The 17,000-nt window shown below is 35.2% G+C and overlaps 1 protein-coding gene across 5 annotated transcripts in view; it reads right to left on the bottom strand.

The window, feature by feature from the left end:
- Positions 1 to 17,000, bottom strand: part of SPOCK3 (SPARC (osteonectin), cwcv and kazal like domains proteoglycan 3) — a 363,483-nt gene that overhangs the window by 104,141 nt on the left and 242,342 nt on the right. For all 5 annotated transcript variants that reach the window (XM_019650566.1, XM_019650568.1, XM_019650564.1 and 2 more), the window contains one exon: positions 8,962 to 9,085. In XM_019650566.1, coding sequence (XP_019506111.1) covers positions 8,962 to 9,085 — 124 coding nt within the window. The remainder of the gene's footprint in view (positions 1 to 8,961; positions 9,086 to 17,000) is intronic.

Here is a 17,000-nt window from a genome sequence, read left to right as displayed (position 1 = left end):
TCACACACACACACACACACACACACACACACACACACACACACACACACATATATATATATATATATATATCAGTATATATAAAATATACATACATAAACACATACATACATACTGGGTGCCAAAAAAATGTATACAAGTGGACACTTTGGTCAATGTTTTCAAGCAGTAGTTCGCCATGATCAGAAGTGTCTGGATGCTGATGGTAACCACTTTGAGCACCTCTTGTAATTGCAGAAGTCAAACGTGACTCATATTCATCTTTTGTTATTGGTATATATCGAGTATTACAATTTTCCTCTTTTAAACTATGTATACATTTTTTCATCACACACACACACACACACACACACACACACACACACACACACAAGCAAGATCCAAAAATACTCAACATGAGTTCATGCTGATCCCTCCAATTCTGATCTAATGTCTCAGGATTCTTTACATCCCATGTTTGTAACTACTTTTTCCAACAATGAGAAACAAAGATTTACTTATATGCTCAATCTATTTTCTTAATTGCTCAAAATAAACATTCTCACAATCTTTCTGGTCGTCTCCTCAGCACCGAAATTCCAGGAACATTCCCCACTAAATACTCTATGTCCTTAGACACAGGTAGGCACACCTCCCCGGGGCTATATCACAGGGTTCAACTCTTTCCCTTCACCAGTCTGCAGTGGGTCCTATTTTCTTATTTTGAGCCAGGACAGTGAGGAGAGGAACCTAACCATTTTTTTCCCCCCTGTAGTTCCATCATTTACTAAGAGAGGAGTTTTGAAATCTCATAATGTGTTAGTGAGATTTGATATTTTCTCCCTGTACAAATTGTTTTATATATCTTGAAATTATTTTATTATATACATAGAAGATTTGAATTATTGTGTTAGATTTTTCCAGGAGAATTAACATACAAGTAATCATCTTCATCTTCTATCGCTTTTATCTGAAAATATATAATAGTTTTTCTGACATTAATAAAACTAGCCTACTATTTTGTAGGGTTAGGATATAGGTCCCTGTGGATCATCTGTGTTTCTCTACATCTTTGGAACAGAGGCACTGACAGCCTTTTGTTAGTATTATCTATTCAATTTTGTTTTTATAGCAAATACCCTTGCAAGGTAGAGATAATACCTCCTTTGGGGGACGGGGTAGATTTGTATGCTTCCCAATAAAGTAATATCTCCCCATGAGGCGACATTTGGGCAGATTTGTTTGCAGCCTATTATAAAAATACCAAGGTTTACTTAGATGTGACATAAACCCAAAGTGTGTGGTACATCCAACTGGGCCAGTATGCATTGCCCCTGTGGGACTTATGGGGAAAAGAGAATTGACACAAATATGAAGATGCTGCTGCTTGTGGCATAAGTAAATTCCTTGTTTCTGACCCAGGAGTCTCCTGTCTTCTGCCAGCATTCATGAAACTGTGGCATTTTGCAAGTGGGGTAAAAATCTTAGACCCTTCACAGTCTTAACAGTTCTGGAAAATGAGGATGGGATGTTGACAGAGATATGGCTTTTTAGAAGTAAAAGACACCAAGCCCATAGGCCAGATTATAAGATATAAGAAGATTCCCCATGATACAGTAGTGAATGCTGTCACCTAAGTCATGAGGCAAAGGTGGTGAAAAACTCATGTACTCTTCTGCCTGTTATTAAAATTTTCAAGTCTGAACAGCAAGAGATAGGATTGAATGCAACTATCCAAATAGTACTTTGGCCATCGCTTAATAGCCTCAGGGTAGGAGGCAGAAGTGGTGTTATCTTAAGAATAAGTAAAAGTTTTCACATTTCCAAATGAGAGGCCACATACACTCATCCAAAGGTACTGAAGAACTCCATTGTAGGGGAGAGATTCAAACTTTTATGGCTCTGTTGATTGCAGGCACCCAAGTAAACATCATGTCTGGTTCTGTTAAGGTGACACAGGATTGAGCTGGCAGGATCTACGACATGGGCAGTAAGCCAACATAACCTTTCTGGGGGGTGTTTTTCTTCTACATCTGAATGTATAGCAGGCAGCGATGTGCTATGTGTTTGTACTTCGCTGTCTGGTAAGTGCCAGAGTGGTGTCTTCCTCATCAAGGAAGAGCCAAGAGTCACATATCAATTCCTTTTAGTGGGAAAAATTTCGTTGCCATTTGCCACCACCAGGTGCTTACAGACTATAATGTCTAAAGTCTTGTCTACACAGATGATGCCCTACTGGTTGACAAATCAGAATCCTCAGTCTCAATGACTCTGACTGCAGTATTATGACACCTCTGCCAGCAGAGATGGCTAATGAACTCCTGACAATATCTAGGAGCCCGCTCCTATGTTTCTTAGGACTATCTGGATGGATTCACAATGCTCAGTCACTCCAACAGTGAAGGAAAACTGGTATCTCTTTGCTCACCATCACCAAAAAGTAGTCACAACAACTAACTGGATTCTTTGGGTATTGAAAAGACTATTTTCTTCCCTTGGGCATTCTACTTGGTTCTCTATAACAGTTAAACCCAAGAGGTTAATGTGGAAGCCACCCAGCAAGCAAGTCTCTCTTGACAATTTTTCAGGAGATGCTGCTGCTATTCCAGTTCCATCAGCTGCCTCTGGACACATCACTGTCTCCTCTAAAACTAATCAGTGTAATGGGTTTGACATTTTTGGCTTAGTTGTAGTCTGATTTCATCAGACTCTACTCAACAATGGGCTACCAGGCAAGATATTTAATGGACCTTCCATTTTCCTTACTGTCCACAAGCATCTGATATTGGAAGCAAAATTCTACTCAAAAAGATTTCTCACTCTACCTCCCTCACCCTCGTAAGACAATTTGGTCATTGAATTTCTCTATATCCGGAAAGGTAACATACCCTCAACTGGCTCCTGGGTAATGGACAAGATGAAAAGAGGTTGTAGGTAACTATTTTAAACATTCAGGATTTTTTCTTTCCTTCCCCTAACAGTAATTGCAGGCTGGCCTGTTTGCCGTGCTCTCCGAGTGACAATCTATCCAAAGGGGGCTTGGGGATTCAAGCTCAATTCTGGTTCAGCCATCTGTATTCTCTTGTTAAATTAACATAGACTTCGATCACACTGCTCACTACGTTTCCTGACAGTAGTCCATGTAGACCAAAGTTGGGAACATAATAAGTCTCTCTAACTTTTACAGCTAGCTTGCTATGAGAATCCTTTTATAAAAATGGCACACACGGTTTTCATGTTTAAACTTAATTTTCTCATTTCTCCTTTTTCTTTTTGCAAAACAAAAATTATCCATCACTATAAATTATTTGCCTTACCTGTGTGTTTACATACAATGTTTACATACACTAATAATGAATTAGTAAATTTTAAAACACTAAATTGTTCAACATGTTATATTCTATACATATCAAATATTCTAAGGAGAAAATGCATCTAGGATTGAAGAGCAAAATAATTGGAATCTATTTTCACTCCACATTTTCCTAGAAAATATTTCAACATTATGATAATTCAGTGATTATTTCTAATTTTTCAAATTCAACTGAAAAAAATCAATTTTATGTTTACTTGGCAATGATATTTAAGCCAAACATGTCATATTTATAGAAGAGGAGCATATTAATTAGTTTTTCCTGAATGAATGATTTTTGGTTGAAAACAAAATATTATACTGGAAGTTGTCTCTCAATCAACCTCCAAGGAAATAATTAATGCCCACAGCATGCTAAATGAACACTTAAGACTAACAAATGACTCTAAACACATTTCTATCAGGTGAGTTTTATGCTTACCACCATACTCTTTTTTGGTTCCTTAAAATATGTTCAAATAAATTAGTAACATAACAATATAATATAATATGACTTAATATGATTAAATATTAGGGCAAAATAAAAGTTTGGGTTTCTACAAAAACAATATTGAATTTCTTAGATGAAATTAAAGTGAGCTATATTATAAAAAAAGTATCTAAATAAATGTGTGTGAAATGATTCTAAAAGACTGGGAATAGAGTTTTATAAAAAAGTAAATAATATTCTACCCCTTAGGCTGCTTTGCAAATGTCTTTTAGCTTCTTGTTACATTTGAAATGAAATATTTAGGAGTTCACATTTTCCCCAATAACGGAAGAAAACAGATTATATATTTTGTACATCAATATATGCCAGAGGGGGTAAGAATAGGGAGTGTTTGAAGCCAAATCAATGTAAAGGAGAGAAAGCTTTTCTGACAATTAGAACTCCGCTCAAATGTAGACCTTTATCTCACAGAACATGATATCTTATCAGGGACTTGCATATTGTGTAGAAGTTTGTCCTAGATGTCCTATTGAAGTCTTTTTAAATCTGAGATTTTATACGATAAAGTTAACTCATATTATTTCCTTTAATGCTCAGTGATTTAATAAGAGCTTATCCTAGTCAATGATTCTGATAATATGCTGGAGTTGTAATCTTGATCAAGTTGTCATACCCAAGCCAAAAGCAAAACCTAGCCTATGCTGAAAAGCAGTTACATAGAACAGTGCACATCTATTTCTGACTGTTGATCTTCCCAACATAAAATTATCTCAGCTCAGACAAAGTATTCAAAGAAAGGTTGATAGGACAGTTAAATGCTATTAATACTAATGCTAATAAATACTAACAGATGCAACACATCAAAATGGTGATGTGTAAGAAATTTTCTATGTTTCAAAATGTACATAAAGCTACAAGAATTAGTCACTGTTATTAAGAGTAAGTAACAAAATGCCTCAAACATGGAAAAACAAATTAAAGACTAACAGATAATAGAACGTTGGAACTTAAAATGGCATTTTCTCAAATTGCAACCAAAGGTCAACACTTCGCCTTTAATGCTAAAGTTATTGTTCTATTTAAAAATTTTAAAAACCCTTATATTTAAGATGTCAAAAGCAATCATTTGGAGAGATGCAACAGTGGTACTCAACGATGCCTACAATGTAAAAACCACCTGGGGAGCTTTCAAAATTCAGATTCACAGGGCCTCATATTCCAAATCAATTTAAGTTTTACCTCTGCAGTCAGAGTGGGAACTCCAGTATAAAATGGGTATTCTTCCTATTTGCCTCCCCTGAAAACACAAACACACACACACACACACACACACACACACACACACACACACACACACACACACACACACACACACACACACACACACACACACACACACACACACGGAGAGGGAGGTGGAGGGGGAGGGGGAGAGGGAGAGAGAGAGAGACAGAGAGAGAGAGAGAGGGAGGGAGAGAGGGAGAGAGGGAGAGGGATAGAGAGAATCTTATAAACAATATTCATTCCTGAGGAATTCACCATTATTTAGTTCAATTGCCAAGCACTGCATGACTAAATATGATAGAAAAGAATTCAAAATCATCCAATGTGTTGTCCCCAGAAAATTTATATTACGGATGCCCTGTTGAGTTCTAAACCATTAATATTATTATTGATTTCTGCTCTGCAAATGTAGTATGCAATTTACACAAGTCAGTGATAAATATATCCATGGTCTGATATAGATGCTGTATCGGAGAACAATTCCTAGTTCTTACTGAAGCTTGACAACACAATCAAAATAGACTGCCTGAAGGAAAGAAACAAAGGCCTTCATCTTTTGTGTCAATTTCAGGAATGATTACCTCTCAAATAACCTTGAACAGACTTATATTTTGATCTTTCTGGCATTGCTGAATTTGAAAGAATTCAAAAAAGACTGGTTCTGTTAAAAAGAAAGATTCATTCAACTTCTAAAGAAAAGTCAATCGTTTTTCTTAACAGAAAAAAAAAATCAGATAATGTTACCAAAATACTTATCATGCAAATCACAAAAGTCCCAATATTTTTTCAACTAAATCTATTTTTCCATAGCTCTTCATCTGGTCCTCTGTCTTTCTGTGCATGCATTTTAAAATTGTGTAAATAACATTGTGTACATAACATTGTGTAATGAAATATACTTTCCAAAATTATATTCTAGTTACGTCATTTGACTAAAACCTTCCTTTGGATACTTTCTGATAACTCTCCTTCTCACTCCATCCTCCAGCTCCTGAACCTGTTATACTTTGTAATGACCTCACCACCACTGCAGTTGTAGAGTGGAAGTAAAATTTATAATCTCATCTCTATAAATTGAGCTGAAGTAAAGGAGGAAACATCGTGGGTCTAAAATGGCATTCATAGGAATATTACTTGTAGTAGTAAAATAACCTCTCCCCCCCAAAAAAAACACCAGTATATCAATGCAAAGCGTCCAAAATACAAAATGATAAGAAGGCCTAGAGAGCAGGACTGGGCTTCCATCCTGGATGTAGGGTCCCACACCTGGCTTCTGGCTAATTTTTATCATAAGGGTCACTCAACTGGGCAATCAGAAACTTCAAGCAGGAGCTTCAAGGACCACACTGAGCTTAGAATTTGGACCTCACCACTATTGTGAGCTCAAAGCCTAAAAGCCCTGAAGAGATGTTTAAATTTGCCCCATCAGAGTTTGCTTCATCTCTTGATAAAGCAGAATGAGCCAAAGCTAGAGAAAGATTGTGTGACCCCTGCAACTATCTTCTATCATCCTCCACTGTTGAGTAGACAAGAGGAAATAATAAATGACCATCTCAAGAAGCCACTTGACTCTCTTTGTTCATGATCCAGCACTTAAGCAGTCTAGGGCACTACTTTACTCACAAAAAGAAAAGTTAAGAGCCTTAATTTGAATTTAAATCCAATAAATATCTAACAAGTAAACTTCCAATAAACTCTAAAAAGGAGATTTTCATATAAGTTCTTACTAGGCAAATATCTCTATTTCACTATTATATACAGCTCAGCTGCACTGCTGTCAGTGCACACACTTAAGACTAGGATTGGTGATCCAAAGTAGAAAAATCAACAGAAATGAAGATGGTGATTTGGGGTTGCCAAAAAAATGCACATTCATTTGAGCCATGTTTGTTTTACATCTTCCTATGTAAATAAGGCATTTATTGAAAGCAAAATATATGAAAAAAATATCAAATTACTAATTCAAGTGTGGATTACTTAGAATGGTTTTACTGACAATATAAATAAGGCCATAGATTTGTAATCTGGGGCTTCACAGTATGCCCAATACAAAGGCAAAAAATGGGGAAACCCCACGGAATTGGAAATATATGTTAATCAATCTGTGTACGGTAGCTTTATTTAGTCTCGAGTGGGAGTATCACAACTGTATTTCTCTAAAACCATCAAACAAGGCCTCTCATATGGTCTTTACAGGTAGAGATCACTTGTGATTATAACTTTGTGTCCTATGCAATTAAACTGTGAAAAGACTGATTATCTACTAGGAACATCCTAAAGAGAAGCCCAAACAAGTAGGTGGTGAACTAATGCTAGCCCTCTCCAGGGACAATGACACACTGGATACAAACATGTCAGTAGCTCCAGCATATAGATTTCTAATGCTGAGAAAGACAAGGTCCTATCTTAGCTGGTTTCCAGTAAAAAAATCCAATCTCTCTCTTAATTCAATGTTCTCAACCATCCATGTTCATCAAGTAAAATTAAGATGAACATTTGTTGCCCATGTAGCTCCACCTACCAGTTTGAATATTATAATCTGCATCCTTTATTGTAATGCAATAAATCAATATAATGGTTTTTACATCACTACCTTTTGTGATAATTTGAGATAGGTTCATTCTCCACTCTGCTGACAATCTGAATTTCCTAAGCTTGCAAAGCCAAAGCTCACTAAGATCAAGGCCTTGTTGAGAGGACCAAACACTCCCTTTTCTCCAAAGAAACACTGTCCTCTCTCCTAGCAATATTTATACCTCTATATACATCTTTACAACTTTAGCAAATAAGCACATGGCATCTTCGTTAAGGGTACACAGTACTTGGCACTCCATAAGTACTATGCATGTTTTTATTGACTGAATTAATCTATTTTATCATTTTAGTGCTCTTACCAAGATTAACAATTGTAAATTGCAAATGGAAGCTATAGGGAAATATTCACTGAGAGGAAGCATGGTTCATAAAGAGGTATCCACAGAAGAAAACGTTCAGCTAGCCAAACATTTTTGGAACTCATTTTGCAGTAAGCAAAAACAAACATAAACTGAGGTAAGGTTATTTTATAGACTTCCTATATCCTATTTAATGTGAATATTCATATAGTTCCTCAAAAAGATATTAATATGTTTAATTATCTAGTAAGGTCCTACTGGGATGCTACATTACCTTTTTAAAAACATTTTTTAAATCTAAATTCATCAATGTATCTGGCCCCAAAGTGAGGTATGAGGTTGTGAGCCTGTATTCCTTTCCGTCACACAATCAAGAAAATCATCAACATTTAATTAGATAAAAGTCTTAAAAACACCTGAATATTTGAACAATATGAGACACTAAATAAGAAGCTAATTAATGTAGAGGACAGAAGAGAGACACTGAATCAGAGAAGGCATCAAATTTCGCCTGTAATGTCAGACGAATATGGGAAATTTTCTAAAACCTTCTGATCTTTAGTTTTCTCATTTGTTAAAAGGAATTTGGGGAGGGTTAAATGAGATGATACAGGAAATAACATATGAGGTAAAAGAGGTAGTGACATTGCAAGATTGCTGCTGCTACTGCTGTAATAATATTAACAGTATTATATGCATGGTAATATTTCTGACCTCTTTCATAACAGCAACAAAGAAAATTCCTTTTTTCTTTGTTTTTCAAGGTTTTACTACTTGAGGATTCAGAGCATTGCCAATTTCAGTGTTTAAAACTTAAAAAAATCCTGATACAGCAGAAACAAATACACATTGAATCATATTTCAAACCTGTGAGATTATTCTCATTATTTTAAAAGTTAAATAATTATCGGGTTGACCACATTAGAGAACTAATAGTTTTAATCACTTCCTAATAGATATGCATTTTGTATTTCATACTGAAAGTCTGTAATTTTCTTTACCTGAGAAGAGTAGGTATGACCATCTGAACCACAAACAGGACTGGTATTGACCACTGGGCATTGCTTGCAGGTCGATGATATGGGACCCCTCCACTGCTTGTGGCCTACTCCTGCATCTTTCATACTGTTGAAAAATAAAGAAAACAACTACATTTAGTGCACTTATTTAAAAAAAACAAATACATTTATATTAGCGCCATACCTCTTCTCCGCTGTCACTCCAACTGTTGAAGATAAATTAGAATCAGAAACAGTATTTTTATTTTCAATGTATTAATCTATACTGTATCCTTCATTATGATCTTTTGTTTTATATATCAAATGAAGGTTTTTCCTATAATAAAGTGAGAAGACATTCCTTAAAAATATTCTGGTGGGCACGTATAGACTAGGTATATTTTATCGTATGAGGGTTTTTTTCTTTGTTTTAATTCATAGTTGTGACATATTTTTGATAGCCTCAAAAACAGAAGCAATAATTGCTCAGCAATAAAGGACTCACACATCTGGGGCCTTTTAAAGAGCCACCCTAGTATTTCACTGGGAACAGCTTCAGAAACCAGACACCTAATTCACCCGGTGTACGCAATATGTCTGAAAATGAGAGCAGCTTACATTTAGAGGAAAGAGCAATAAAGAGCTACACTTTCCCAGCAATGACCAGTATTTAGAGAAGCAACTTAATAAGTTGACTGATAGCCTGTGCCCATTTTATAGTGCAGAAACTTTCAAAATAGATCCAGTAGGCTTTGATTTAGAATAGCTTCTCTTCTGCTACCTTCACTTAACATTTATTTGTTTTTCAACTTTGATTAAACTGCTTTATTGCTTTGCCTATTTGTGTGAACAATATACATAGAGAGGGGGTAAAGGGGTAAAAATAAGCAAAGTATGCAATCTATACAAAATGAATATTTAGAAGCACTTTAGTAAATCAGTACTTCTTATTAAAATTGTTCATGGAGAAGGTAATCTGATGTCTATATCACGATGAGAAAAGGCGATTTACTGGAAACATTTGCATCTTTTTGCTTTTTATTTTATTTTCATGAATAAGTCAAATGTAAAAAAAAGAGATCCCAAAGACTACTAAGAATTGTAGTAATAATCTTCATTGTAGGAAAAGAAGTTCAAGCTATGTATTTCAAATTTTGATAAAATGTAGATGGGCATTAAGTTTATTATTCTCTCTTCCTCCTCCTCCCCAGCTCCCACTGTTCCTCTCTCAAAATTTTTTCTTGAAACCTATAATTTTAAACACATTGTCTTCATTTCAATTTTGTAATTTCTGCCAAAAGACTACTTAAAAATCTGGCCTGGACACAGAGTTCATCTCATAAGAAATACGATGGAAAAATAACCATGTTGTTGCTGGAAAACCTGAAACATTATTCTATACCACCACTTCAAAACTTACAAATTACAGAAATGGAGCAGAGAGAAATGAAAAAAAATAAAATAAAATATTCTACTCGCATAGTCTTTCACTTTGTGTAATCAAAAACAAGGCATAGAATTATGCAAATTATTTTATTTGCTCTTCAGATACATTAGGAAAAATTATTACCAAGTTTAGGCTTCTAGTCAATAAAAAGGTATTTTGTCAGCACAGATGTATATATATAATTTTTTGTTTTGGTATATATATTATATATATAATATATATATATATTATATATATAAAATACTCTATGATATATATTATACACTATGATATATATTTCATATATATAATTTTATATATATAAAATACACCATGATATATATTATACACTATGATATATATTATACATAAATACACTATATTCCACCATTCACCATTCAAGGCACTAAATAGTTACATACCAATATACCTGTTACTATGTTTCTAATAGATGGAAAAATGAAACAAAGAAGAATTTGCACCACTGCCAGCGTTTCTTTACGGGACATATTCTGAGGCAGCTACGTCATATCACCCTGCACTGAGCTAGCCTCATGTGTCCCTGATTTGCCTTCACTCTAGTCTTCAGTATGAGTCTCCTCCATCAGTTACACATGAAAGCACAACAATCGCTTATTTTTCTAATAACTACAATATTAATTACTGTTACATCTGTTTAATGAATTATGGTATTTGATTTTATGTTTAGTTCATCATGTTGTGCATTTTAACAATAGAATTGGAACACAGACTGCTATATTTTAGGATTTGCACTGATTTTGGAATGAGCATAAATGATGTTACCAAATGGTTAGCAGAATAAAATGTCACTCTAATTTGATTTGCATTTCATACATGACCATGCCAGTAATCAGTCTTGGCATGTCAGTAAACTCCGTGGGTCTTAATTTCTTCACCGACACAATGCTAGTCTTCATCAGTATGGCTCATTTGATCTTGAACATTCCATGAGTCTATAAATCTTTAATAAAATTACTTATATGGAGGCATTCAACAAAATTTAGAAACGCAGACAGTGCACATTGGCCATATGTTATAATTTTAGAACTTGACTTAGTGTTTCCAAGCGAAACAAATATATCATGATGGTGTGAAGAATGATGTTGAGTGGGGCAAGAAATTGCGAGGAATGCTGAAGTTGCAAAAATCGGCTATCTCAAGGTAACAAATGAAAGATATGGAGGAAGCTCTGTCTTGTTATAACTAATGAAAAAGGGAAGATAAAACATGGTCATGTTTAAAGAGGCATGATTTCCATGAAAGTATTCCTAAGAATCAAACACTACTTCTATTACAGTATCAAAGAACACTGTCAGTGAATCATGAAAATACGTATTTCATATTTATACTATATTTTTCTAAAGACGTGTAGTATCTGAATCCCACATCACATATTGTAAACTTTCATTCTTTAGGCTGGAAATGTGTACACCAAAATAAAATGCCAATTTACTGATTGTATATTTACCTTAGAAGGAAAGCACTATATCTAAGTCTTAATTTTTTAGGTGTACTTGCTTCTGTCTCTATTCAACTATATTAACTCAACTCTTAATGACTTTGCTTCAACAGAAGAATTTGATTATAATCTGATAAGCCAGCACTGAAGTGAACAGAGATAATCTGTGAATATCTCAACCAAGGGCAACTTGATACATTTCTTTGTCTCCTCAATACAACTAACATTTCAATTACTTCAGGGAGCTGTTTTTTTTTTTTTTTTTTTTAAGTTCTACCAGAGTCATAGAAGAATTCTTCCATAAGACACAACTCTCAAGTCATGATTTCTTCCTATCGGCCATAACTCCTCAAGAAACAAAGCCCCTCTTACTTCTCCATCAGGGGCCTTAGGGAAAAACAGATGGTATTAGCAAGGGGCTGTAAATTATCTTTAGGGGCAAAACAGTTATATGAAAGTTAGAAAGCTTTATATAGAACTTATTAAGACTATAGCGGCCATTAGTTGCTTCATATCATTTCTTTATATGACAGTAAATTGAGCAATGAAGCAAAATAGCTTGAGCAGTCAAATTTAATTTTAAGTAAAACACTACTCTTAATGATAAATGTTTATTCCTTCTGGAAAACATTATTAACTGTGGCTACTAAACAATAAATGTTATGTTAAAATAAGTTGACATAGCTTATTCTGCAACAGGAAGAGGAAATTTACTTGCTCCATATATTTTACAGAACTAAGACTCACAACAAAAGCTCACTTGTCGGTATATTTCAAAATACAGTGATAGGAGTGATTACCAAAATGTAGCTTTGGAAACTACTCCTAACATAAATTGAATTAGCAAGTGAAAAACTGACAGCATAGCTGCCTCAAATTTTATTTAAAGGAATATCCACCACCACCATTAAGTGCTGTCTAGAAAGCATATCTGGCTAATTAAACCTGAAATTTATATATACTGTAACAAATAATACACCATCATTTATGTGATTCTGATTTAGGGAATCAATACAGAGATTAATTAACTAATATGTAAATTGGTTATATCTAATTTGTGTTGACAGGTATAATTTATTCTAGATATGAGCATATGAGTCTATGTGCTAAATCTATTTCCAATATTTAAAATAAAAATTAGGAAATTCTTCATTTTTTTCAATTATTAATGTTTATACAGCAAGCTTTCAACTATTAACTGTGATATTACTTTAACCTTAAATAGCTCTATAGCATCAGCCACTGAAAAAGTATGGACTAAGATTTGAGATCAAAGAAATGTGTGATTCTTAAAGGTCAAGGAGATTCTATATTTGGAAAAATGTATTCACATTTTTAAAATAACAGTGATGGATGTGCAGCTTAAAAAAGGTAAAAATAATCTACCTAAAAGAAAATGACAATGAAACAGTGCAACATTTACCAAAAGGAAGAGGAAAACATGGATCATTCAAAATATATTTTATATATCAAAATATGTCTTGATTATAAAAATTATTTTGACTTTTGTTTGTTCTTCTAAACAGAAAGGACATATTTTAGCTACTGCTCAAAAGACAGACTAGAAAGCTTTATCAGAGCACTTAATAATTAAAGTCTGCATTTTATTTAAGAAAAACAGTCATTAAAAATCATCCAAAGTTCAGGAAAGAAAAGGAGATTTTCCTCCATGTGTTATCTTTGTGGAAGTCATTTTGGGCCTCCTCTTTGTTCACTGTTCCTTGAAAAAGGGAAGTTATTGAAATTAGAAAGGAGCTACAGTGTTTTGTTTGAGTCTGATTTATAGGCCGAGAGAATGGATTGAGAATACAAATTTTCACTCTGCATTAGCTCTTACAGTATTATTCAAGTTAACCAATTAATAAAATTAAAGAGGAAGTCTAAATTTTTGACTCCAAGTATTTTTCTCTCTACCAGACTGTATTGAATTCCTTTCCTGAAAGTGTATACTTTTTTTCATTAAAATATTCTAATGTACATAGAATTTAAGCTACAAAGATGTTCGTTGTAGCCTTCTTTCTTTTTTTTTTTCATTTTTATTTATTTTATTTTAAGTTAGTTTCAGGTGTACAACACAGTGCAATAGTTATACTTTTTACCCGTCAAAGTGACAACACCCCTCCCCCACTCCCCCGTATCATATATCATACATATCTATTACAATTCCATTGACTCCACTTCCACATTATACTCCACATCCCATGACTATATATATATATATATATATTCACTTATAGTTGACATACAATATTATACAACATCAGCTTCAGGTGTACAGTGCAGTGATCAAGCCTCTACCCCATCCATGAAGTGGTCTCCCCAACAAGACATGTGACCATCTGACACCCTACAAAATATTTACAACATTATTAATTCTAGTCCCCGAACTGTCTTTCATATCCCTGTGGTCATATTGTAGTTACCTATTTATGCTGTCTAATTCATCCCCTTCTCCCTCATCCCCACCCCCTCCCAACTAGCAGCCATCAGTTCTGAAAGTGTACACTTCTAATCATATGTTGACATCTGGTGAAATCAAGAGTCAGATTAGCTAGACAAGGACATGTTCTTCAAGAAATACTATCTCAATAACTTGTACCATATCTAAAAGGGTATCAGAAAGGCCTTGTAAAACAGTTTTATTATTTTTATTTATAATATATCATTAATTATAGTTACAGCCACCTACCATGTTCTAGGAAATGAATGGGGCATTGTTAAAACCCCATCACTTAGCCCATCCAATAACTTTTCCTCTTCTAACCTGTAAGTGGCATTTAAACACCCTTCTAAATTTATTTATTTATTCATAAATATTTCCAACAATATGTCCAGGAACTATTTTACAATTTGGAGGGGCTGGCCGAGTGGCTCAGTTGGTTAAGAGCTCACTCAAGAGTTTGAGCTCTGAGCAACAGTGGTTCAATGCCCGGCACAAGCTGAGCTGCCAACAGGTGGCAGGATGGCTCAGCTAAAAAAAAAAAAAAAAGAAAAGAAAGAAAGAAAAAACAATCTGGAGATTCAGATTGATAGAATCATTTAATTCATGGAGCTCAGAATGTGTTTGGGGGCAGAAAAGATAAGCCTGGATTGGAGTGAGGTTTTCCTATTGCTCAGGAAGAAATAAGGACAATCTAGAGCTTATCTGTCCAGCTTCTACTCATCTTTGTGGTCCCACCTTTTATGTCATGTCTATTCTAAAATATTTTCTGACTCCCCGAGCACACTTTTCCCACCAGTCTGGTGTCCCACATCCACCCATTATAATGCATACCCTTCTATATTACTTATCAATTCTATTCTAACAGCCACCCATATAGTTATCTTTGCATTAAACTCAACTTGTACTCATGCTCCCCTAATTCTGAGTCTCTGTCTTGCCCCATGGCCTTTGCTGAACCATTAGGAGACATAACTGTATCGAATACCCACTCTTTTCCCACTTCTGCGATTTCTAGCTTTGAAATTTGGGAGATGGTGGAGCCACTTAAAGCAAAGTCTTACATTCTGTGGCCTAAAAAATACGTCCAACTTCTTTTGAGCCTCTCCACTCACAGGCTAATAGAAAGCAGGTGGGCAGCAACAGAGGTCATTTCAGTCACATGCAAATTAAATTTAACCACAGCACCCTGTAGTGACACTACGACAAACATTCTGACACATTCCTGATTTTCCGTTGTTTCCATCACACTTTTAGAAGTAAGAGTTTCTGAAATTTAGGGATATTTGTTTCCTAAGTTACCTATAAAAATTACCTAAAAACACTTTGGTTTAAAACAACAGGAGTTTGATTTCTCAGAGTTACAAAGGTCAAAACTCTAAAATCAGTTTCACTGGGTTGAAAGCAAGGTGTTGGCAGGACCACATTCTCTAGGGGAGCTCCAGGTTAGATAATCTGTTCTTTGCTTCCTCCATCATCTGGTGGCTGTCAGCATCCTTTGGCTTGTGGCAGCATTTCTCTCTGCTCCATTTTCACATTACTTTCTCCTCTTTGTGTCTGTGTCCAAACTCCTCCCTCTGCTTCTCTCTTATAGGGACACGTTTTGACTGCATGTAGGGCTGACCTTGATAATCCAGAATAACCGCTCCCTCTCAAGCTCTTTACCTTAATCGCATCCTTCACCATATAAGGTCATATTCTCTCTTTTGCCATATGAGATATTATGGACAGTTTCTAGCAACTAAGATGTGGACATATCTAAGCAGCCTAGTACAGGGAGGCTGCTCAGAAACAAGTGATTTTTCCCTTTCTCACAACAAAGGATTTCAGGAATAGAGTCCCTGGTTTGGAGGGATGCTTTCATGAATCCACTGGGTAAGCTCACATTTTTAGTGTATTTTGTCCTATGATTACTCCAATCAACCCCTTTCCAACTAAAGGACAAACATATGGCCCATGGCCGTACGTTGGGACTTAGGTTTTACCCTTCAGCTACAAGGCTGTGCTCCTCTGCGAATGTGTGCTTTGTCTTAACCATGGAATCATAGCCAGATCTGATTCTTCTGTCAGCAGAGAACAGTGTGGGGCTTCCATTCACATTATGTCCAAGTGAATGACAGCACTACTTTTAATTTTTCACTTTATTTTAGAGCATCTGAGGGGTAGAGTTGTGAAGAGTGGAAAACAGTAATGTCACCATTTTTTATGGATAAACAATAAAAATAACAGTCTCATCAACATGCCTCATCTGACCCTCAGTTTGATTGATAGAAGAACAGATGATAAAAACAAAGGAGTTTTCTTTTTGCTCTTTTGCCATTTTGGAAGAGTGGTCACTGGGGCAAGTTGATAAGGAGCAGTGGGTGGATGGAATAAATGTCATGGGGTAGGGAAAAATATAGTCTTTCTGGTAGCCAGGGTGGACAGGAGAGAAACCACTGCATTATACCAGGAATCTATTTTGGAAAGTATACACAATAGGCTTTCTTCTCATTGTCAGCTAATTTTCTGTCGTTTGAACTTTGCTGATCAATTTGTTTGCTAAAACTTTACCCATGCACACTTTTCCTTTCACTAATACATTTTCACGTTTTAATCACAATTCACTGTTGTTTTCCAGTACATTACCCAGAGCCTGGAAGAAAGGAAGCAGTCAAGAAGTATCACTGACTTGAATGAGAGAGGACAGGAGAGGA

The sequence above is a fragment of the Hipposideros armiger genome, unplaced genomic scaffold (assembly GCF_001890085.2).
Source record: "Hipposideros armiger isolate ML-2016 unplaced genomic scaffold, ASM189008v1 scaffold_142, whole genome shotgun sequence".
Lineage (NCBI taxonomy): Eukaryota > Metazoa > Chordata > Mammalia > Chiroptera > Hipposideridae > Hipposideros > Hipposideros armiger.
The sequence above is the reverse complement of the archived record's forward strand: the minus strand, read 5'-3'. Positions and strand labels throughout refer to the sequence as shown.